The 9,844-nt window shown below is 41.8% G+C and overlaps 2 protein-coding genes across 2 annotated transcripts; both read left to right on the top strand.

Annotated features, from left to right (window-relative positions):
- Positions 1-3,746: 3,746 nt before the first annotated feature.
- On the top strand, positions 3,747-4,529 carry LOC118752550. The gene has a single exon (XM_036487455.1). It carries the CDS (start codon positions 3,747-3,749, stop codon positions 4,527-4,529), a length of 783 nt encoding a protein of 260 aa, XP_036343348.1.
- A 760-nt stretch (positions 4,530-5,289) lies between these two features.
- Positions 5,290-8,515, top strand: LOC118752549. The gene is made up of 5 exons (XM_036487454.1): positions 5,290-5,313; positions 5,373-5,591; positions 5,664-5,757; positions 5,803-6,952; positions 8,374-8,515. The coding sequence occupies exons 1-5, from the start codon at positions 5,290-5,292 to the stop codon at positions 8,513-8,515; spliced, it is 1,629 nt and encodes a 542-aa protein (XP_036343347.1).
- The last annotated feature ends 1,329 nt before the right edge of the window (positions 8,516-9,844 follow it).

The raw sequence follows: 9,844 nt of genomic DNA, 5'->3' as shown, positions 1-9,844 counted from the left end.
TCATGTATTTGGTCTTCTTAACCTTTATTAACCTTTTGTATCTACGCCGGGTAATATTGTATTCATTCCAGTCGCCTGTTTGTAAAGCAATGTTGTAAAGATTCAGTTTATGTTTGTTGAGGTTTGCTAATTCAGAATCGTACCACTTATTTATCAATTTAACGCTGATTTCTTTAGAGTATATCATAGTACTCATTACACTTAATATATTATTATATAGAAAATTTACCTTATTCGATACTCATATTCTTGAAATCACAATAGTTGAATTGTCGTAATAGGTTAACAAGACTATCGCTTGAGTAATATTCCCAAAAAGTTATAAGTTTTCTAACTCTCATTTTAAATATTTTTTCCAATTTTATGTTAAATTAATGGTTTCGTGATCCGTAATCCTATCTTCTTCCAATCTTTTACAGGAAATAAATTCACTATTCGTAAATAACAAATCAATCAATGTTTCAGTGTTATCCCCTTTTCGAGTATAAAAATCTATTTTTTGATCCATAGCAAAAGACCGAAATAGGTCTGTAACTGTTTGCTATAAGTGGTGCTTTTGTACAAGTTTATATTGAAATCCCCGATGAAGACTATATTATCATGCGTTAAAAAGCTATTATTTAAAATTTCGTGTAAGTATGTAATAAAGTCTGCATCGCTCGAACTAGGCGAATGGTATATAAGACCTATTTGATATTTAGGAAATATATTTTTAATTTTTAATGTTATACACCACAGATTTTTATTAAACGAATGGTTATAACTTGTTGCATATTCAATTGAATCCTGTACATATACTGAAACACTACCCGTGTGCCTGTTGTGTGAATTACACCGCAGTAATTTGTAGTACTCAATCTATTACTACGATTATACGCACAGAATAATCGACTTAATTGAAAGCGCATTGACACCGTACACATTTCGCTCTAGTGTTTATTCTTACGGCTTTATATCGGCATCAAAGTAACCGTCTTCAAAAGCAAACAAAATCAGCTGTTTTCATTTGACATTTTATAAGTTAACATAATGGAAAGTGATAAAAATCTAGTTTTATTCGGCATTATAAACTCGTGGCAAAGAAAACGAACGATTATTATTACTCAGCTTTTAAATACTGATGCGATTATCTGGAATTTGAGCGGAACAGCTGATCTCCAATTCGCTTTGAGTGAGAGCGGTGTTTATCAAGAATGATAGAATACAAGATTGCGCCGTCCTGGGCGTTGACATTTGTGTACCACAAGTAAACAAATAATCTCTGCGGGATTGATTAGTTAACTTGCTAATGGAGGCTGCGTGGAGCAGAAACAAAATCATTGTGAGGAAATGCTGTTAATATAATAATAGAGAAACATTTCGGGAACGGCTTTGCCGTGCCCTATGTACACAAAATGCAGCGATTCGTCCCAGCGCTACACTTGCATCTACGCTTCTTGCATCTTGACGGCTGTCGGAATTTAACACACAGCATTTTATTGTATTAGTTTTTCGGCAGGCCTCAACTCAAAAATCACTCACAAATTGCAAATTAACACAATTTTAACTGATTTTTCACTTATAATTAAAATTTCTCTTTCGCTGATTTGTAAACAAAGGTTTATTTACAAGTTACCACAACTGTCAAAATCGGCAAAACCAAAGTAGCGGTACCACTGACGGCGCCACCTTTGTTCGCTGCATCGTGGGTGTTTATACACTCTTTCTAACTCTCTGGAGAAATAAACTACTGATTTCAAATGGAGTGTGAGCCAAAACCCTTCGCTCTTTCAGAGCGAATTGAAATTCAGTTTATACATATGTTTTGAATCGCGGCGAAATGAACTAAAGCGACTTATGCATGCGTATAAACGTATATGTAATTCTTGATTTGTTATGTCTGCTGTCGAACAACTTTCTGAACAAAGAACCAAATGGGGTTTCTGTACTTCTATTAGACGCTCTAGTTCATAATTGTTAGCAACGATACTACTGATATTTAAATAAATGGAATTTCATTCATTTAGTATTCGTTGCTAGATTCGCGATTTGTTTTTTGGTTGAGTATGATTTTTATACGCCGGACAATCTATACTGAAAGCGTACTGGTTTACATCAACATCAGTAACTTTTTTCTTAACCAACTCGCTACAGTTTACACATTTAACTATATTTGAGGTACATTCTTTACTGTCATGATTTCCAGCATATTTGCTACATGCTATCTTATTAGTGCATTCGCTAGCTTTGTGTTTATACCCCAAGCACTTAAAGAACGCAAAACATTTAAATGCTCATAAACGACACAAGTGTTCCATTCCATAAACACCTTCTTTTGTAGCAACACATTTTCAAAAGTAACAGCTTCAGATTCTACCAATGCAATATAGCTTTCCTCTCTACTATAAGCATTATCATAAACTTTTAGTACTTTAAATCTTTTCTTGTACATACGTCGTTTTGCTTTGTTAAAGCATTCCACTAGGCGAACTTTACTTATTTTCTCAGTTATGCCAACAATCTTAAATATCCTCTTTATTTCACTTCTATCTTTAGTTTTATTTGCTTCAAATTCGTTTCCAATAACCTCTCTTACTTTCTGTTGCACCTTTTCACACGCGTCTTTATTTCTGCATTCTACAATTATTCCCCCGCTATTTATTTCTTTCACGTTTTTAACAAGACCTTCCGTAGGCTCAACTACTTTTTTTAGTGCTTCTTTTGCCTCCTTTGCTTTTTTGTTTTTGTTTTACGGTTTAATAACAATTTTGTATTCATTCAACTTGGCGACTTGAGCATATGACGTTTTGGGGTTAACATTCTCATTAGCTACGCGTAATCTATATTCATTACTTTTTTGGAACTCATTCGATATATCTGTTAGGATCTCGTTTTTCATTGCATTTATTTTTACTTCAATGTTGTGCTCCAGAAAGGAGTTGAAGTCAGTGGAGGAGCTTCGACAAAGTACCGAAGATACCCAAAAGGACATTGTACGGATACGCGAGGGTATGCAGCCACAAAGTGCAAGTCAGAGTAATGTGCAGCCAGCACAAGATGAACAACGCCAGGCCGTCATGACTGATACCGATTCGCACATAAAGTTGTACGGCTTGCCTACGTTTGGCGGTAATATTGAAGAATGGCCATTAATAATAATAATAATAATAGATTGGCGATTACACATATGTTAGTGTTTGGCCGAGCTTCTCCTCCGATTTGTGGCGTGCGCCTTGATGTTGTCACACAAAGCGGAGGGACGTACAGTTTTACGCCGACTCCGAACGCCGATTGTATTTTTATGAGAAGCTGTTTTTCATGGCAGAAATGCACTCGGAGGTTTACCATTGCTTCCCGAGGGACGACCGCTGTTAAGAAAAAACCTTTTTTCTATATATTTTTTGCGATGTTGCTTTGACCAGGGCTTGGACCCAGGTGCTGCGGTGTGGAAGTGCGCACTGCTTACCACTACACCACAGCGGCCATTGTTCTACGCAAATTTCAACGACACGACACAGGCGTTTCGTTACAGTCACCGGCAAAATTTAATGCGGTTGCAAAAATGTCTGGTTGGCCCGGCAAAAGAGGCAGTGGCGGCCATGTTAATTTTTCCGAATGATGTGCCCAACGTGATGTGTGAGCTTGAGTTTCGGTTTGGTCGGCCCGACATTTTGGTTAAAGGGTAAATAAGCCAATTGCAGCAGTTGCCGCCAATACCTGAAAGCAAAGTTGAAAGAATTATACAGTTTTCGTCCAAAGTCCGTAATATGGTGGCGTTTTTGAAGTCCGCGAATTTTAAACAACATTTGTCAAACGTGACGTTGCTTGAGGAAATGATTATCAAGCTGACGCAAACCAGACCATTCGATGGGGCGAAGAACGCTGCGACCATGACGCGTTACCCAACAGTCGAACATTTTTCGGAGTGGCTCAGCGACTTGGCAAGGATAATCAGTCTAATGCCGACAAAAAGCACACAAAGCTGCAAACAAAATGCTGCGCCGAACAGTCCGCGTCGCCTCATGCATATCAACCGAGCGAAAGAGACTTTAAAATGTTACCACTGCAGCGGAAGCCATATGATAGCACAGTGCGTGTCGTTCAAGTCGATAGGCGTTCAGGACCGGTGGGAATTGGTCAAAACAAAACAATTATGCTTTTCATGTTTGCGCAAGGGCCACTGCACGCAGAAATGTCGGTCAAGGCGAAAGTGTGAAGTGAATGGATGCCAACGATACCACAACCAGCTACTTCACAATGAGGAAGCAGCGGATCAAGCGCCACGTCGAGTCACGCAATTGGATGCCGCTGTGCAGCCACTGCTAAATTGTCGGGTAACACAAAGTTCGCAAGGTTTATTATTTAAAATGTTACCGGTTAATATTTACGGCCCGGACGGCAAGCGGGAGGTCCTTGCCATATTTGGCGAAGGTTCGTCAGTGTCCATAATGGAGACCGGCGTAGCAAATTTGATCGCTGCTAAAGGCGATGTACATCCACTCATGCTGCAGTGGTACGCCGATAAAATGGTAACCGAGCAAGCCAGTTAAATTGTCGTTGAAATCGAGAACTGTACTAACAAGAATAGATTTGCGCTTAAAGATGTGTGCACGGTAAAAAATTGAATTTACCCGAACAATCACTAAGAAAAGAAAATTTCGATAATCTTAAAGATATGCCAATTTTGAACTATTATCGTGCAAAACCAGATAGTTTTGGTGTCAATCCGTTGCCGCAGAAGATAGAGTCAGATGAAGAGAATCGCGCACGGTCAAATTTACAACAAACGACAAGAAAAATGGGGCACCAGTACGAAGTCGGGTTGCTGTGGAAAGAGTATCCGCCGAAATTGCCCAGAGTCGAGCCATGGCGGAAAAGCGTTTGTGGACAGTGAAAAAAATAATGGGAGGCGACGTCGAGTTTCGTGTGCGGTACAGAGAGGAAATGTCCAAGTATTTTGAAAGAGGGTAAGCAAGAAATCTGAGCGAAGTCGAAGTCTGCGCGTCGGACTTAAACGTGTGGTACTTGCCTCACTTCGCCGTCTTCAACTCCCATAAGCTTGAAAAAATACGCGTTTTTGATGCGTCAGCCAGTGTAGCAAATGTGTCCCTCAACTCGGCTCTTCTGAAAGGTCCAGAACAAGCACAATTGCCGATAAGAATTTTGTTGCAATTTCGGCAGGGGTGCATCGGAGTATCAGCCGACATGCGTGAAATGTTTTCACAAATAAAGATACGCCAAGATGATCAATACGTCCAACTCTTTTTATGGCGTGACGGAGACCAAAGTCGAGCAATCGAAGAGTACGCTATGACATCACTAATATTCGGTGCTGTATGCTCGCCATGCATAGCCGAGTATAGAATAAAAACGCCAACGAATTTTGAGCACAGTTTCCGGACGCCGTATCCACGATTATCAACAAACACTATGTTGACGATTTAGTTGCCAGCTTTAACGAGGCCGAAGAAGCCGTAAGAATCTGCCAAGAGATATTTAGAATCAATCGGCATGCGGGATTCGAGCTGCGAAATTTTATCTCCAACTATCGTGAGGTTGAAGAAATAATGAACCAACAACCAACGTCGCCAGAAAGAGAAGCAGACAGCATGGTGCGAAACGGAAAAGCAGACAAGGTGCTCGGCCTGTACTGGAACACGAAAGAAAATACTTTCCACACATAGTTTCATCGCGTGCCCCAAGGTGTCCTAAACAGAACGCGTGCACCAACTAAACGGAAATTACTGCGCATCGTAATGGCGGAGTTTGATCCGTTTGGTATGTTGTCTAACTTCTTAATTAATACTAAACTTTTAATTCAAGAGACCTCGGAGAGCGAAATAGAATGGGACAACATTCTCCCGATGGAGCTAGGCAGGAAGTGGTTACAATGGTGGCAAGAAATCAACAGCATGAAGCAATTCACGATTCCACGGTGCTCCTCACAACACGTCGCAAACATGGGTAAAGTCGAGGTGCATATGTTTGTGGATGCAAGTCAAGTTGCGTTTGCTGCGGTGGGGTACTTGCGAGCTCTCCACGAAGGAAATGTTGATGTCAGCTTCGTAATGGGAGAACCTCGTACCGCTCCGACGAAGCTCATGTCGATCCCGCGCCTAGAACTGCAGTCAGCTGTCCTGGGCACCCGTCTATTCAAATTATTCCAAGAATCCCACGAGCTCACGATCGAGCGGGCGGTATTCTGGAGCGACTCGCCAACCGTTCTGCAGTGGATACATTCATCGCAGAGAAAATACAAGGCGTTTGTTAGTCACAGTATATCCGAAATACTCACCTCCACTGCCCCAAAACAATGGCGATGGGTGCCAACTGCACAAAATACTGCAGACGCTGCCACGCGCCCATCATGTCCACCGATATTCGACATCAATAACCGTTGGGTAAAGGGTCCAGACTTCTTAATGTACCACGAGCAGTATTGGCCTACCCTAACACTACAACCGGAAAGCGTCGTACCAGAAGAAATTACGACCGAAGCGATACTACTGGTGCAGCCATGTAACTCAGTCATACATTTTTCAATATTTGGTTCATTTTCGAAGCTGCGACGTACCGCAGCTTGGGTGCTGCGTACAGCGAGCTTATTTCGAAAGCAGCCAAATAGCGAAGTCAATCCATCAACGAGCCTGAGCGTGACAGAAATCGATGCTGCCGAAAACATGATTTGCAAATTAGTCCAGCGTGAGTGTTGCGCGAGTGAAATCTCCAACTTGGCAGCGGAGCGCAAACTTAGCAAACGAAGCTCTTTATACAAACTGTCACCGTATGTTGATGAAAGTGGTGTACTACGACAGAGCGGCCGCATCGATGAGGCGGCATACCTACCATACCAAGCGCGACGACCGATTTTGCTACCACCAGAACACGCAGTGTCGGCCTTAGTTGTCAAAGATGTCCATGAGAGGAACCACCATCAGAATATCGCAGTAACCATCAACGCCATTAGACAAAGGCACTGGATTCCACATTTTATGGCGCTTCTTAAGCGAGGGCGACAAAGGTGTAAAAAAAATAAAAATAAATAAATAAAAATATGTACGGTTGACAGAGCAAACCCACAGCCACCGATGATGGGTCAACTACCGGTTGACCGTGTAACCCCGTTCGTGCGCCCTTTCACGTACACTGGCGTCGATTTGTTTGGTCCGTTTCACGTAGCGATTGGCAGGCGTCGAGAAAAGAGGTGGGGCGTCATATTTACATGTTTGACTGTCTGAGCGGCGCACCTCGAGCTAGCAGAGAATTCGTCAAGCGACGCGTTCATCCTGTGCCTTCGCAATTTTATAAATCGCTGCGGCACACCTGTGAAGATAAGGAGCGATAACGGGACCAACTTCATCGGCGCACAGAAAGCACTGAAAGCATCGGAGCAACTGTTTGACACAGATCGCATACAGTCAGAAGCAGCAAAATACAATATCGGGTGGATATTCAATTGCCTTCTAAACCCTGGCTCGGGCGGCTGTTGGTAGCGCCTTATAAGGGTCGTCAAAGCACTCTTAAACAAGACATTGAAAGAGGTAGCGCCAAGGATAAGCACATTGCAAAGCGTTCTAATAGAAGCGGAGAACATTATTAATTCACGCCCTTTAACCGATTTGCACGCGTCACATAAAGAGGACGAGCCGATTACGCCGAACCACTTCCTGCTCGGCGGCGAAAATTCCACGCAGATACCACACCCCATTGATGAGCAAATTTGCCTGCGCAAACAATGGAGAATAGCACAAAATCTAAATGACCGTATATGGAAGCGCTGGGCTACGGAGTACCTGCCACAACTTTTGCGTCGTACAAAGTGGCAAGAGAAAGTTACACCACTGAAAGTGAATGATCTGGTGATAGTATGTGATGCAACGCTACCCCGCAGGCAATGGCAACGAGACCGTATCACTCAGGTTTTCCCAGCTAAAGATTGGCAAGTGCGAGTCGTAGAGGTGAAAACGGCCGGTGGACTCCTACGCCCGCATCCCGGCTAGCCAGACTAGAGGTTAATGGCGAATGCCAGGAGGATTCACGGGGGGTGGGGTGTTATGCACCCTGTAATATATTTTTGTAGGTGGCAACGCTACCACCAGCCAACTGATGGACAGGAGCTAAGTTGACAAATGAAAATTCTCGATATACCTCGATGGAAGCGTAAGCGAAGCGCACGAAACACACAGGTGTAAAACGAGCCATACAACGTATAATTTTATATTCAAACGATGGAATTAAATTACATGTTTTTAAGCTTCAATAAATAAGCACATATAAGCGTTAGCATACTTTTTATTTAATTTCCGTGGAGCGTATGCGGTAAGGCATTTCTTTACAATGGGTTTGGATTCAACAACCGAAAATCATTGTACAATCAAAATCTCTGATAATTAGTGTAAGCTTCCCGCTGTGTATTTCGACGCTCAATATGGATGGCCTCTGTGGCAAGTGCGACAAGGTTTTTGCGCGAGGAGATCCTTGTATCGTGCCCTGCAGTGGTTTTTTTAAAGAAGCGCTTTCATCGTGCGTGTTGTGAAGGCCAAATTTCGGAATACGATATTGGTCTGCTCATCTAGAACCGCCACATTCGCTATTTCTGTCCGGAATGCATACTCATGCCAGCTACATTAAGCAAGACTCTTGACGTAATATCGTTGACACACCAAAATGGGTTGGAGTCCATTAAAAGAGACTTTGATGCAAAATTCAAATCTTTACACGAGAAACTCAACGCAGTCTAAAATCAGTTAGAATGCATAAGCAAAAAAAAAATTCCAATGACAACAACAACAACATTGCGAAAGTGCTAAGTGAAATTAATATCCTAAAATTGGCTGTTTCTAAAACAACAAACTACAATGTAAATGCTTCTAAGAAGAATTCGGAAAGCTGCCCGCCTGCTGTTCAAAATACTTTTGCTGCGCCTGATGATGGCAATTATACCGCTATTACTGAAATGACTCGTCGCCTCTCCATCCTCTTTAACATCATCTTCGCATTCGGTTAGTGGTGCTCAGCATATTAACAATAACAATAGCGCATCAGTGAATGCTTTGCCTATTCCGCCTTTGCCTACTGCTGGTGATGCTGCTAATGGTGCCAAGCACAATAACAATAAATGAGCTTGCCTGTGGCCCGTAATGTGTCAGTGAATGCTTCTTTGCCTATTGCTGCTGATGTGTTTGTAAATTCATGCGATCCTGTTCCTACGTCTGGTTTGCTCACATCGCCGCTGCCTTCAAACGCTGTTACACAGCATTCTACGGATGTTGCTGAAAAGTACGAGTGGAAAACGGTACGCAACAAGAAATCAAATAGATATAAAAATATTGTTGTGGGCATTAATACTAACTGCGACCTCGACGTTGTAATTAAAAAGAAGTGGTTATACATCTCTTCGTTCAAACCATCTGTGACTGAAGATAAAATAATTTCTGTAGTGTATTAACACGTCTTTTCTATATTAAGCATAGCAACGGAATGAACATTCTCTTTATTTAATAATTCATATGAGCAGAATGTTACATGTGTGTATGTGCGCTTATTGCTGAATAAGTATGAGGTAATAAGTAATAAGTAATGAGGAATAAGTAATAAAGAATGATTGGCAAGGATGCCAGATGAACGTATATAACAATTTCATATGTTGCTAATCAGTCAGGCGTTGACAGTCAACACCTGGCTTGCTACAAGCTGGTAAAAAGGGTGCTTCTGTCGATAGTTTGCGTAGCCTTAACTTAAAATTTGAAGTTTCACCAGCATTCTATAACAAAATTCCGAATCCAGATGTCTGGCCGACTAATATAAACGTCAGACCGTCCCGCTTTTTTCAAAAACTGGACAACTCGGAAGCGAACCACTAGCC

Source organism: Rhagoletis pomonella, unplaced genomic scaffold (genome assembly GCF_013731165.1).
Source record: "Rhagoletis pomonella isolate Grant_MI unplaced genomic scaffold, Rhpom_1.0 Rhpom_scaffold_01642, whole genome shotgun sequence".
NCBI lineage: Eukaryota > Metazoa > Arthropoda > Insecta > Diptera > Tephritidae > Rhagoletis > Rhagoletis pomonella.
The sequence above is the reverse complement of the archived record's forward strand: the minus strand, read 5'-3'. Positions and strand labels throughout refer to the sequence as shown.

What these genes read in the sequence shown, in the direction of transcription:
- LOC118752550 (XM_036487455.1), top strand. Translation starts at nt 3,747, where the DNA reads ATGGTGGCGTTTTTGAAGTCCGCGAATTTTAAACAACATTTGTCAAAC.
- LOC118752549 (XM_036487454.1), top strand. Translation starts at nt 5,290, where the DNA reads ATGACATCACTAATATTCGGTGCT. An exon ending in CATCACTAATATTCGGTGCT is followed by an intron (nt 5,314 to 5,372) that starts GTATGCTCGCCA and finishes TTTTGAGCACAG; the next exon opens with TTTCCGGACGCCGTATCCAC. An exon ending in ATCAACGCCATTAGACAAAG is followed by an intron (nt 6,953 to 8,373) that starts GCACTGGATTCC and finishes TCTGATAATTAG; the next exon opens with TGTAAGCTTCCCGCTGTGTA.